This window comes from Pongo pygmaeus, chromosome 5 (genome assembly GCF_028885625.2).
Source record: "Pongo pygmaeus isolate AG05252 chromosome 5, NHGRI_mPonPyg2-v2.0_pri, whole genome shotgun sequence".
Classification (NCBI taxonomy): domain Eukaryota; kingdom Metazoa; phylum Chordata; class Mammalia; order Primates; family Hominidae; genus Pongo; species Pongo pygmaeus.
In genome coordinates, this window is record NC_072378.2 from 170,314,787 (window position 1) to 170,329,624 (window position 14,838).

The following is a 14,838-nucleotide window of genomic DNA, read 5'->3' on the forward strand; positions in this document are numbered from 1 at the left end:
CTCAGAAAATAAACAGAGTTGGAAATAAAACCTATGCAGGTAAATCTTATGCCAGAACCACATCAAGAAGTCCTGAGAGAAGAAGCAAGAAAAAGGGAAGCAATATTTTTCAGGCAAAAGATGAGGATGTGGCATAAATCTGTGGGTGCTGGAATAACGCTTGACTGCTCAAAAATGTTTTTACAAAAATTGTAAGGGACTGAATGTACTACTGAAGAAGAGAAGTGTTTTGGAAACAGGACTACACCGATTCATTACAACTATTTTGTAATTCTGTTGAGCCACGTCTGAGAGGATGAAGTTTCTTTCATTTTTCCTTTCACAGAGTTCCTAACATGTGACCTTCATTTCCCTTTACCCAAATTAACCCCACAGAAGAAAGGGGACAAAGAATTGCAAACAGAAGTGAGTGTTGCACTCCTGAAACTTGACAATGGTAGTGATATTTTCCACAGGGGAATCAACTATCATATTATGCTCACTTATTTTGCTTTTGAAAATAATTCCAGAAATGACATTTTCTGAGTATTCTGCACATTTCTTCAGATACTGAATTTTTAGTTTACAAAAAAGTAAACTATTCTCAGAAGACCAAAACGTTCAAGATTTAAAACAAAGTCACACTAAGACAGAAGCCTTGCCTCCTTACAGCAAGAGGCAGAGACTCTGTTAGAGAATTCCTGATGGTGTCACCCAGGGCCACCTGGCCGCCCGCCACACAAGCCACTGGAGGCGAATGGCACCATCTCATCAGGCTGCAAGGCTGACGCACAATCTCCAACTCTTGTCAACCTCCATCAAGGTCTGGCAAAATAAATATGGCACACACAGTAATAAACCCCACCCTTTTCTCTGACACTGCCTCTTGCAAAGACATAGCAGAACTGGGCACTGGTGTGGTACCACCCACTGGTCTAACCAGTGGACAGTGGTAAATACCTAAGGCAGCAGTAACTTTTTAAGGCCTTGGGATAATATGTCATTCCACGTCTACGCTGCATTTTCCTTATTCATTCCTCTGTGACGGACACTTACGGTGCTTCCACACTGTGGATATTGTGAAGAGTGCTGCAGTGGCCATGTAAGCGCGGGGATCTCTTCCATATACTGATTTCAATTCTTTTGGACAAATACCCAGGAGTTAGATTGCTGGATCATGTGGATTCTACTTTTTGCTTTTTGAGGAAACAACACACATTTTCCCCAGTGGCTGCCTCATTTTGCATTCCCACCGACCGTGCGGGAGCTCCCCTTTCTCCACATCCTCATCATCACTTGTCTTTCTGATATTCTAACAGGTGTGACGTGGTGTCTCATTATGGTTTTGACTTGCATTTCCCTGATGATTGGTGATGTGAGCCCTTTTTTCCTGTACCCATTGGCCATTTGTATGTGTTCTTAAGCGAAATGTCTATTATTCAAGCTTCCTTTGGGCCATGATCTTCATCTGATAATTTCATCTACTGATGACATTTGCCTAAGTCAATTACTGCATCTAAGATTGAAGAGGGTGATTTTCTAATTCTGCCATTCATCCATTCCACTTGTCTGCAATTCTCTAAGAAATAACTTTCCCTTACCAAGTAGCGTATTTGGTTTACTTAAAATATAGTGCGAACAGGAAAGGCAGACAAATGTTTAGTTATTTTCCTTTATAAGGCACACTTCTGAGTAAGGGACAGGTGCCCTAGTTACCTCCAAATGGGGACCAATGACATTTTGTTTTATGTTTTTGTTTTCAGCTATAGCTTTTTGGGGGGAGCATTATCAAAAATGATGAGGGTTTAGATATACAATGTTGAAGTCAATCACAGTCATTACTCTTTGGATGCTCAGCTAGCCCTCCGCTGGCCAACAGAATACGGCACAGGTGTGGTGCTGCCCGCTGGTCTAACCAGCAGACAGTAGTGCATGCCTAAGGCAGCAGTAGCTTTAAGGCCTTGGGAATTGGCTGTTGCCTGTGGCCTTGTTATATGACTCCATTACCCTTTGATTTCTTTTCTCTTTGGCACAAGATGTCCCTGGCTCATCTTGTAAGTCTTCTGCCACAGACCTGGAACCAGCTCTCCACCCAGGGAGTTCTGGCTTCTATTAGTGGGGAACGACATTTAGAGGTTGCAAAGAGGGTACTAAGGGTGATGGCTGGAACGTCACTGCTTCCAAGCACCTTCCGTGGCGGGAGCTAAGAAATACTGGTATTCGTGCACCAGTTGCACATGGTTTTAATTCGAAGGGCTTTCCAACATAGGTTAATGGCTGACAGGGCAAGTTCTCCTCATCATCATGTTCTTTTTTCCGGGGATATTTTGACCATTGTTACTTCTTTATTCTCCCAAGTAACTTTCAGTCAAACAGTACAGCTACAGAAAAACCTACTGGCATTTTGTTGTTGTTGTTGTTGGGGCAGTGTTAAATTTACAAATTACCTACAGAGAACTGCCTTCTTTAGGAAACTAAATCTTCCTATCCAAGAACAAATTACGATTTTGCGTTTGTCCAAGTCTACACTTCCGGGGAAAAAAATGTTCTTAATGCAGAAATCTTGTTAATACCGGAATGGTTATCCTTTTTGAGGCTATTCTCAGTGAGTTCTCCTCTTCCACTGTAACTTTTCAGAGGTTATTTTTTATATCTATAAAGACCATTGAATTCCATATATTAGTTTAACTACTACTACTAATCTTTCACTTAATTATTTTATTGTTCATATTGGTCACTAATTATCTTGGATTTTCCAGATATGCAATCTTGTCACCTATGAATAATTTTAGCTGTTCTTTTCACTGGTAATATCTGTTGTCTTGTCTAATTTCATAGAGAAATACCTCCAATACCCTGTAAAATAGTCATGGAATTAATGAACATTCTGGCTCTGTTCCCAACCATAGAATACCTCTAAAGTTTTCTCAGTAAGATGTCAGCTTTTGGGCTGAGATAAGCATTTTATCATTTGAAAGAGGCATTCATGGATTCCTCTTTTACCGGATGTTTTAGCAGAAATGAATCCAGAATTTTATTGAAGCATCCAGGAACATGGTTATAAGAGTCCTCTTTTTATATCAGTTAATATTATGAGGGAATTATTAGTGGATTTATTGATAGTGAATCATCCTTGCATTCCACGCATAAACCCCACTTGGAAGTGATAAATTATTGTTAATGCACTAATTCTATGTTCCTATTTAAGCTTTTCAATTGATATTCATAAATGAAATATAACTCCTTTCTGAAATTTCATCAAGTTTTCTATCAGTTATGGTTACTTCAAAAAGCAGTCTGATGTCTTCCTTATTTCTCTATGCTTTAAAACAGTTAAGTATCTTTGGGACTATTTGATGTTTAAGAGGTTGGTAAAATCCCCTGAGAAAGCACATGGGCCTGGTACTATTTCACAAGGAGTTCTTAGGAAAGGTTCTCTATTTCTTCTATGAAAAGTGGCCTGTTAAATTTGTTTCTACTTTGGGGGCCAGTTTGATAAACTAAATTTCTGTGACTCAACCATTTGTATAGAGGCTTTCATATTAATTTGCACAAATTATGAGAAGCAGTCTCATGATTTTCAAAATCCTTCTGCTGTATGCTTCTGCCTCCTCCTTATTTCTTATTATAGATTAACCTTTCTCTCTTTATAAAAAAAAATTGCACTATTAAGTTTATTTTGTTGCTTGTGTTTTTAAAAAGCTAGTGTTTTGGCCAGGTATGGTGGCTCATGCCTGTAATCCCTGCATTTTTGGAGGCTGAGGCAGGTGGATCACTTGAGGTCAGGAGTTTGAGACCAGCCTGGCCAACATAGTGAAACCCCATCTCTACTAAAAATACAAAAACTTAGCTGGGCTTGGTGGCAGGCGCCTGTAATCCCAGCTACTCAGGAGGCTGAGGCAGGAGAATCTCGAACCCAGGAGGCGGAGGTTACAGTGAGCTGAGATTGCGGCACTAAACTCCAACCTGGGCAACAGAGCGAGACTCTGTCTCAAAACAAAAACAAAAACAAAAAACAAAAAACACAACTAGTGTTTTATTAGTTCTACTGATTTTCTGTTTTCTAACTTATCACCTGCTTTTATCTCTATCAATTTATTTCTTCTAATTTACTTTGTTGTTCCTTGTCTGGCTTTTTAGTTAGACATTCATTTTTTTTCCTTTTAAAAATGTGTATGATATAGGTATTTGGTGCTATAAATTTCCCTTCAAAAACTGGTTTATGAGTATTCCAGAGACACTGATATATCACGTTAGCAACAACATTATTTTCAAGAAATTCTACAATTTCATATTTTGTTTTACACCTTTAAACCAAGAGTTGCTTAACAGATGGAATTGTAATATTTAGAAGCAAGAAACTTTTTGGTTTTTAAATTTGTACTTTGATTGCATTATAGCGAGAAAATGTTGATTTTTTGTTCTTATTTTAATTTATTGAACTTTTCTCTGGATTCATTTATGGTCATTGTTTATAGATGTTTGATGTGCACTTGAAAATAAGACACCTTCCTTGTTGGCAGACAAACATTACTATGAATATCCACAAGAAAATGCATTATCAATTATGATATAGAGGTTTCCTATAACCATATAATTTCTGTGCACTTGACCTGCCAAGGACTGAGACAGATAGGTTAGTCTCCATTATTAATGTGTGGCTACTTATTATTTGGTTCTTATTGTTTCCACCTTGTGAAATTTGTTTATTTTCTTCAAAATCAGATACTAACATATATTGTATTTTCATTGTGAATTTTAGTCTTTGGCATTATAAGTATCTTTGCCTCATAATTTTTTGGTTGAATTGTGTTTTGTGCGATACTAAAATCATATAATCTGCTTTATTTTTATTTTCATTTGCCTGGTATACATTTCACATCTCTTCTCTTTATCCTTTCTGGATCACTTTGGCTTAAGGCATCTCCTGTATTCAGCATGGACTCAGATTTTTTTTCTCATCTGTAAAATCCAATCTGAAAGTTTTTTCTTTTTTTCCTTAAATATTGATATGAGTCAGGCATGGTGGCTCAGGCCTATACTCCCAGCACTTTGGGAGGCTGAGGCTGGAGGCCTGAAGCCAATTGTTTGAGAGCAGCCTGGACCATACAGTGAAACCTCATCTCTAAAAAACTAATGAGCCAGGCCGGGTGGCATGGGCCTGTAGTTCCAGCTATGTGGAAGGCTGGGGCAAGAGGATGCATTGAGCCCAGAAGTTCAAGCTCATAGTGAGCCATGATCATGCCACTGCACTTCAGCCTGGGCTAACAGAGCAAGACTCAAAAATAAACAAAAACAACAACAAAGACATCAGTGTGACTGACATTTTCATCTCAGTTTCATCACAGTATTTTATCTTTAATTCTATTTAGTGTATGGCACTTTAAGGTTTATTTTATTTGTCCTATCTAGATAGTTCTTCGGGTACTTAAAAACGGTAGAATTCTTCTTCCCGCAGATGCCTTTTATTAAAAGCTTTATGCAAAACTCTTGGTCCACTCCTCTCTAAGACAATGCATGTGAGTTCCCTACTATGCCCAATAGTGAGGTTGTCTAGCAACCATTTTTCCATCTCTCTTCCTCTACATCCAATTTTAATCATAATTATCTTAATATTTATACTCTTAATTACATTTAAGAGTTTACAATTCTATTGTCAGCTTCAACTGATCTCTTCTTATTCAATTAACATCTACAAGGAGAATCAAGAGAGGTATTCCACTTTCTACTTATATTCTCACATCTCCCAGTTTTGTACTATTAAACTATAACAGATAGAACATTTACAAAGTATTCTGGTACCTTCATTCCCATCTTTTGATCTTATATAGTTAAACATATTCAGTGCTCACCTTGAGGCTTTTGCTGAAACTTCTTCAATCTTACCTTGGTTTTACAAAGCTTTTTTTTTTTTCAATATAACTCAAGGGAACACCATTCAGTTCTGGCATATTCATAACTGTGTGTCTGGTTTTATACTCAAAAAAATAATTTAGCTGGATATTAAAATTCTTGACTCAGATTCTCTTTTTGAGTAAGTAAAATACATTCTTCCCAATGTTTTTTAACAAAAAAATATGATTTACAAAAATCCAATCCAAGCTGATACTCTATCCCTTATAAGCATTTGAACATTTTACATGGATCCACAAAGGTGTTTTTTTGTTAATGTTTATAGTCAAATAGATTTATTAAGCTATATTTTTGTGCGAACTAGTCTGAGTCAGTTTTCCCAGGTATTCTTTCAATATCTAGATTTAACTAAATTTTTTTAATTTTAAGAAAATATATTTTTGAATTATAATATTATTTGTTCTTGTTTAATTGACTTTTTAAAAAAAAGTCCAGGGACTCCTTTTACATGTAGGTTGAATCTCTTCTACCAAACTTCTATATTAACCTTTCATCTTGAATGTCTTTTATCATTTTCTTTATTTACTTCTCTCATTTGTATCCTTTTTCCCTACTGTGCTCTCTGTTTTTGCTTTCTATTATATTCCTTTGCATTTGGTCTTTATTTCTGAATTTTTTTTCTAATGCTTTCCTAACTTTCATCAGTTCTCATTTCATATATTCCTGTTGTCTAGCAATTTCTGATGTTTTACGTGTTTTCTTCACTTTCTTAAGCTAATTTGCAAATATATCATTAGTTTTCACCTGTTTACCAGACACATTTTTATGGTGTACTCTTGTTGTCTGTGAGAATATTTTTTGGTTCATCCTTTTTTTTTGTATTATTAAAAAAAAACTGTGATATCCAGAAGTTGTATGACGCAGAAAGCAGGATATATAGAAAAAAATAGAGAGAGAAGATAGGTAATTTGGAGGCATGTTGTGAAAGTCCTTTTAAGCCACACATAAGATCTTGGTTCTACATAGAGATACGGCAGAATATTTTAAACACATAGTATTTACAAAGAAAAGTGTAATCATATTTACATTAAAAAGTGTCATGATCATCAATAATCTGTTTGTTTTCTAGTCATTTCTAGTCATTAAGAGAAGTTTGTTTTAAAGTCTTCCATTATGATTGAAGATACTTCTTTTTCTTCTTAGAGTTATATCACTTTTGATTTATATATTTTGAAACTATGTTATTGGGTGCATACAGGTTTATGACATTTTCTACATAGATTGGCATCTTTGTCATATTAAATGTCATTCATTATTTTCAGTAATGCATTAAGACCCAAAGTCTACTTTACACTAAAGTATTATTATATCAGCTTCATTTCCCGTCCTGCTACTTTCAACATTTCTGTCTCTACACTCTTAATTTCAAATGATATATCTTTCAGTTGTAGGAAATTCCAACAATGTGGTAAAATTCTCCATCCTTATATCTGTGGTCTCTGACTTGTACTCTATTTCCCTGAATATATTAATCATGGTTATTTTTAAAACCTTGTCTGCTAAGTCCAATACCTGGGTCACCCATAGTATTGTTTCTATTATGTTTTTTTTTTCTTGATTTTTTGCTCTCTTGACATACTTGTAATTTTTGACTGAAAGCTGAATGCTATGTATATTACAAAAAAACCTCCCAAGGCTCAAAATTATATTATTGTACTCCAGAAAGGTGGGCAGATGGAGCAAGAGAAGAATTCCTTACTATAAACAGAGTTGAGTACACTCAAGCCTGGATTGCAGCTTGGGTGAGATTCCATCAACTCCTGGTTTATCCGGGGTAAGCTAAGGTGTCCATTGGGAATTCCCACCCCACTAGCACATACTGACCTCTAATATTCATATCCTCAGCTCTGAAATATTGTTAAAAACCCCACTCTGCTTCTAAAGGTTTTCTGCTGAGTCTATCTGTTTCTTGCCCTCCTTAGCTCCAGAATTGAATAAAATATGTTAACAGGAATACTGGTAGTGTCAGGCATGGCACTTGACCCTCCATGGCCCTAAAGTTTTCAAATTTTTATCTCTACATCCCTGCAATATCAAAAAAAAGTTCTGCCAAGTTTTATGCACAACTTCACCTCTTACCATTCATACACACATTCACACACACACACACACACACACACACACAGAGCTGCATCCCTCTGTATGGCCTTTGCCTGAAACATAGGTCTCTTTTTTTTGTTTAGAAATGGCAAACTCCTTCAGAGAAAAAGCTACAGAATGTGAGCTGCCCCTTTGCATCTCACAACCTAGTTAAACCAGGTTTTGTGTAGTAGTTCTGATAGGCACCCTAGTCAGTTTCACGCTATTCCATCATAGCCAGTGCTGAGCCTGAATATGAAGAATGTGATCTTATTTGGAAATAGGATTTTTTGCAGATGAAATTAACTGAAGGGTATTGAGATCAGCTTGGACTTAGGGTGGGCTGTAAATCCATTATCAGTGTTGTCTTAGTCTGTTTTGTGATGCTATAACACAATACCTGAAACTGGGTAATATACAAAGAATGGAAATGTATGTTCTTACAGTCCTGGAGGCTGGAAAGCCCAAGGTCAAAGAGCCAGAATCTGGCAACGCCTCCCTTCTGCATAATCACACAGCACAAGGTGAAAGGGCCTAGAGGCAAGAGAGGGACAAACTCACCCTTTGTAAGGACCCCACTCTCACGGTAATGGCATTAATCCTTGCAGGAGGGCCAGCTCTCATGGCCTAATCCACCTCTTAAAGTTCCCACCTCTGAATACTGCTAGAATAGCAAGTAAATTTCAACATGAGTTCTGGAGGAGACATTCAAACCTAGCTAGTGTCCCCAGGAGAAAGAACAGGGAAACGAGAGATGTGCAGAGGAGGAAAGGCCACTTGGAGATGGAGGCAGAGGCCAGCATGACGCAGCCACACACCAAGGAACCCCAGGGACTGTAGCAGCCACAGAGGCTAGGGAAGCCTGAAGGTTCCTCCCACGGACCCTGCAGAAGGGGCCGGCCCTGCTGATGCTTTCATCTCAGACTTCTGGCCTCCAGAGCCAACAGAAAGTAAGTGTCTATTTTTTTAACCCTTTTCCTGTTTAGAATTTAAAAATTCAGGTTACTGCCAGCGCTCATTTAACTTTACATAAACATGCTATTTGAGGCTGAAGCAAATTTGAATGATTTTCAACGTGAAAATAAAATATAAAAACTGTTCTTGAAGTTATTTTTTTTTTATTATACTTTAAGTTTTAGGGTACATGTGCACAACGTGCAGGTTTGTTACATATGTATACATGTGCCATGTTGGTGTGCTGCACCCATTAACTCGTCATTTAACATTAGGTATATCTCCTAATGCTATCCCTCTCCCCTCCCCCCACCCCACAACAGGCCCCAGTGTGTGATATTCCCCTTCCTGTGTCCATGTGTTCTCAAAAACAATAAAGCTTTTTAAAAGAGCACAGAGGAGAATACCATCATGATTTGGAAGTGAACAAAGATTATTTAAACAGGACAGGAGAAGCACTAGCCAAAAAGAAGAGATTGGTATTTGACATAGAGCTATTCAATAACATCTATAATTTAGCTGAATTGTTCACATTAGTTATGGTTTATTTATTTATGGACTTTTTTTGGTTGGTAAGCTATTAATTATTGCCTCAATTTCAGAGCCTGTTATTGGTCTATTCAGAGATTCAACTTCTTCCTAGTTTAGTCTTGGGAGGGTGTATGTGTCTAGGAATTTATCTATTTCTTCTAGATTTTCTAGTTTATTTGTGTAGAGGTGTTTATAGTATTCTCTGATGGTAGTTTGTATTTCCGTGGGATCGGTGGTGATATCCCCTTTATCATTTTTTATTGCATCTATTTGATTCTTCTCTCTTTTCTTCTTTATTAGTCCTGCTAGCGGTCTATCAATTTTGTTAATCTTTTCAAAAAACCAGCTCCTGGATTCATTGATTTTTTGAAGGGTTTTTTGTGTCTCTATTTCCTTCAGTTCTGCTCTGATCTTAGTTATTTCTTGCCTTCTGCTAGCGTTTGAATGTGCTTTCTCTTGCTTCTCTAGTTCTTTTAATTGTGATGTTAGGGTGTCAGTTTTAGATCTTTCCTGCTTTCTCTTGTGGGCATTTAGTGCTATAAATTTCCCTCTACACACTGCTTTGAATGTGTCCCAGAGATTCTGGTATGTTGTGTCTTTGTTCTCATTGGTTTCAAAGAACATCTTTATTTCTGCCCTCATTTCGTTATGTACCCAGTAGTCATTCAGGAGCAGGTTGTTCAGTTTCCATGTAGTTGAGTGGTTTTGAGTGAGTTTCTTAATCCTGAGTTCTAGCTTGTTTGCACTGTGGTCTGAGAGACAGTTTGTTATAATTTCCGTTCTTTTACATTTGCTGAGGAGTGCTTTACTTCCAACTATGTGGTCAATTTTGGAATAGGTGTGGTGCGGTGCTGAAAAGAATGTATATTCTGTTGATTCGGGGTGGAGAGTTCTGTAGATGTCTATTAGGTCTGCTTGGTGCAGAGCTGAGTTCAATTCCTGGATATCCTTGTTAACTTTGTCTCGTTGATTTGTCTAATGTTGACAGTGGGATGTTAAATTCTCCCATTATTATTTTGTGGGAGTCTAAGTCTCTTTGTAGGTCACTCAGGACTTGCTTTATGAATCTGGGTGCTCCTGTATTGCGTGCATATATATTTAAGATAGTTAGCTCTTCTTGTTGAATTGATCCCTTTACCATTATGTAATGGCCTTCTTTGTCTCTTTTGATCTTTGTTGGTTTAAAGTCTGTTTTATCAGAGACTAGGATTGCAACCCCTGCCTCTTTTTGTTTTCCATTTGCTTGATAGATCTTCCTCCATCCCTTTATTTTGAGTCTATGTGTGTCTCTGCACGTGAGATGGGTTTCCTGAACACAGCACACTGATGGGTCTTGACTCTTTATCCAATTTGCCAGTCAGTGTCTTTTAATTGGAGCATTTAGCCCATTTACATTTAAGGTTAATATTGTTATGTGTGAATTTGATCCTGTCATTATGATGTTAGCTGGCTATTTTGCTCATTAGTTGATGCAGTTTCTTCCTAGCCTCGATGGTCTTTACAATTTGTCATGTTTTTGCCGTGGCGGGTACCGGTTATTCCTTTCCATGTTTAGTGCTTCCTTCAGGAGCTCTTTTAGGGCAGGCCTGGCACCCCCCAGTAGGGGCAGACTGACACCTCACACGGCCGGGTACTCCTCTGAGACAAAACTTCCAGAGGAACGATCAGGCAGCAATCTCACCTGCAGCTGAGGGTCCTGACTGTTAGAAGGAAAACTAACAAACAGATAGGACATCCACACAAAAACCCCATCTGTACATCACCATCATCAAAGACCAAAGGTAGATAAAACCATAAAGATGGGGAAAAAACAGAGCAGAAAAACTGGAAACTCTAAAAATCAGAGAGCCTCTCCTCCTCCAAAGGAACGCAGCTCCTCACCAGCAACGGAACAAAGCTGGACGGAGAATGACTTTGACAAGTTAAGAGAAGAAGGCTTCAGACGATCAAACTACTCTGAGCTAAAGGAGGAAGTTCGAACCCATGGCAAAGAAGTTAAAAACCTTGAAAAAAAATTAGACGAATGGCTAACTAGAATAACCAATGCAGAGAAGTCCTTAAAGGACCTGATGGAGCTGAAAACCACGGCACGAGAACTACGTGATGAATGCACAAGCCTCAGTAGCCAATTCGATCAACTGGAAGAAAGGGTATCAGTGATGGAAGATCAAATGAATGAAATGAAGTGAGAAGAGAAGTTTAGAGAAAAAAGAATAAAAAGAAACAAACAAAGCCTCCAAGAAATATGGGACTATGTGAAAAGAACAATTCTACGTCTGATTGGTATACCTGAAAGTGACAGGGAGAATGGAAACAAGTTGGAAAACACTCTGCAGGATATTATCCAGGAGAACTTCCCCCATCTAGCAAGGCAGGCCAACATTCAAATTCAGGAAATACAGAGACCACCACAAAGATACTCCTCGAGAAGAGCAACTCCAAGACACATAATTGTCAGATTCACCAAAGTTGAAATGAAGGAAAAAATGTTAAGGTCAGCCAGAGAGAAAGGTCGGGTTACCCACAAAGGGAAGCACATCACACTAACAGCGGATCTCTTGGCAGAAACTCTACAAGCCAGAAGAGAGTGGGGGCCAATATTCAACATTCTTAAGAAAAGAATTTTCAACCCAGAATTTCATATCCAGCCAAACTAAGCTTCATAAGTGAAGGAGAAATAAAATACTTTACAGACAAGCAAATGCTGAGAGATTTTGTCACCACCAGGTCTTGAAGTTATTTCTAAAGAGAACTAACATCAGAATCATCTGAATCAGCAGAATCATTTATTTCAGAAAAATAAGATTCATCAAATGAATCTTCAGCCAATAACTACTCAGGAACGATATTATCATCATGACTAGAAATGCAACATTTTCTAGAACTTGGCATTTTCAGCAATCAAGAATTACTACATTTTGTAAATGAAAATACCACTACTAAAAACAGAATGCTACAGATAGAATGATGATTTTTGTTTCCAAAGTCAAGATACTAGAGCGATGAGAAAATAATAATAAAAGCAGGATCTTTTGAGGCAACATGATCGTGAGGTGAATGCTGCAGCTGCAAGGCTGCCCGTGAGTATTCTTGGGATGAATGGGAAAAGGGTTAAGCCTCCAAGTTTGTGGTAGTTTTTGGCATCCCTAGGAAATTAATACAGGCCTTTTAAAATAGATTATGGACAAGTGGATGTGTATTAGTACCTGCCCCAAATCCACCATGAGGCGCATGCACATAATGTGTAATGTGGAGGGGGCAATTCCATTAATATAAGCACATCGTTTCCTAAGGATCTAACTTAGGAAAGGATCACACCATTAAATACACTAAATACACAGGATCTGGTGTTTCACTAATTAATATTATCATCTTGTAATAAAAAAGAAAATACAACGTGTAGCACAGTGTCTTTCAAATAGTAGGCACTCAACAAGTATCTGTGAAATGATTAATAATTAATTCATGAGTGATTACTGTTTATCGTGCTTCAGTAAAAACATGTTTCATACCTCACACATTATTAAAATGCTATTACTGTGTAAGAGTCTTAAAATAATGACCAACAGTCAAGCTGAAAATAGGTTTCTATCCTAATATGCAACAATATTAAACAGTCTACACATTACCAAAGTCTAGACTCTCTACATTTATAGACTGTCAAATAGTACATACGTGTCTGTCCTCAGCCCCACAAGCCGCGAATCGTCCACAAGGACTGAAAGCGATTCCACATGGATAGCCACGGGTTGGATGCCCTTCAAAGTGGCGCTCACACCTACAGGGAGGAAAGAAACACCAGGAGAAAAATCATTTTAAAACCTGAATGCAAATTAGAGGAAAGAAAACAACTTGTTGCTTTTCTTCACGAAAAGGAACCAACAAATAATGAAAGAATATTTTATATGTGAGAATTATTAAATGGTTACTGGGTCTCTCTAGAGATATTTAAAAATAATTCAAACACTATTCAAAATCTTAAATTCCCAAAGATGACAAAACTAATAGTAAATAAGCTTTTATATATGATAAATATTAAATGTAAACATATTCTGGAAGTTTTTAAAATATCAAAACAAACCTAACAAATCTTCTAAAATAATAAATTATTTAGTTAAAGTATTCAGAGACTTTTTGGAGGCAAAACATTCTATCCAGGTGGTTAAGTTTCGCAACTATTTAAAAAGTGCCATATAAAATTTGTTTATTGTAAAAAATGCCAAGGAATTCTTGTTAATTTTATGGAGAGAATCTACAACACCTTTTGGAGATTAACAGTGCCTTCCTAAGAAGCCTCCACAAGCATTGAGCAGCACTGGGCTGGGGACCACAAAGATGCCCGACAGGGTCCCTGCTCAAGGTGCCCTGAGTGGTGGCAAAGTCACACAGCACACAGGTAACAATACCAATACAAAATACAAATACGATACAATACAATACAATACAATACAATACAATACAATATAATACAAATACAATACAAATGCAAATACAAATACAATACAAATACAAAATACAAATACAATACAATACAATACAAATACAGTACAGTACTAACAAAATACAAATACAATACAAATGCAAATATAAAATACAAATACAAAATACAAACACAAAATACAAATACAAAAGATGTGCTTTTGTATTTGTTCTAGTGATTAAAGTGATGAAAGAACAGAGCAAAGACACTCGGCTAATTGTATCCTTGTGAACAGGTGTAAGTGCATGCACATACACATAAAAATCTGTATCAGCTTGTTATATTGTTATTTACATTATATATGCAGGGATCATAATTATCAGGAAATATATACTTTTTTGCTTAAACAGGATTTTATTGGTATGTAAAATAATTTACATTTCATATAAATATATAAAATTAACAGAACATATGTGACAAACAATATGTAAATAACAATGTAACTGCCTAAATTATCTCGCTTTGGAATACTGGAAGCCTGTTCACATAAAGATATGCAACCTTTACATATCTAGTTATGGCTTTTACTGATATAAAATTCGCTGTAAAATAGAATAAGACTAGCAGAAATAGTAATCAATTAGCTCTATGTAAGAAATTTCATAACAATTTCACTTTTTAAAATAAATATATACCTTTTTATTCCCTTAAAAAAGTAATTTCTGTTGACCACCTACAAGGAATACACTTATTGAACACTTTATATTTACAGGAATGATTTATATTTTCAAAACAATCTTTGGAAAATAAATTAAGATAGCTTAGCTAAATATTTTTTATTAACTTGTTTTCCATACAATGTCTGTAGTTCTATACGTCACAGTAGAGGCTTACCCTAAGTTTCCTGGATCTTAAAAGGCTTCTGTCCAAATTCTCTGATGATTACAAATATAAATATTTAA

At 36.7% G+C, this 14,838-nt stretch overlaps 1 protein-coding gene across 33 annotated transcripts in view; it reads right to left on the minus strand.

The window, feature by feature from the left end:
* WDR27 (WD repeat domain 27) overlaps nucleotides 1-14,838 on the minus strand; it is a 253,105-nt gene that overhangs the window by 137,324 nt on the left and 100,943 nt on the right. For 32 of the 33 annotated variants that reach the window (XR_010126827.1, XR_010126828.1, XM_063666899.1 and 29 more), the window contains one exon: nucleotides 13,132-13,234. Coding sequence is in view for 31 of the 33 variants with exons in the window: in XM_063666899.1 (XP_063522969.1) it covers nucleotides 13,132-13,234 (103 nt within the window). In the remaining 2 variants the exon portion in view is untranslated. Of the gene's footprint in view, nucleotides 1-13,130; nucleotides 13,235-14,838 lie in introns of those variants that run through there. The other variant, XM_054493521.2, reaches the window with a different exon arrangement.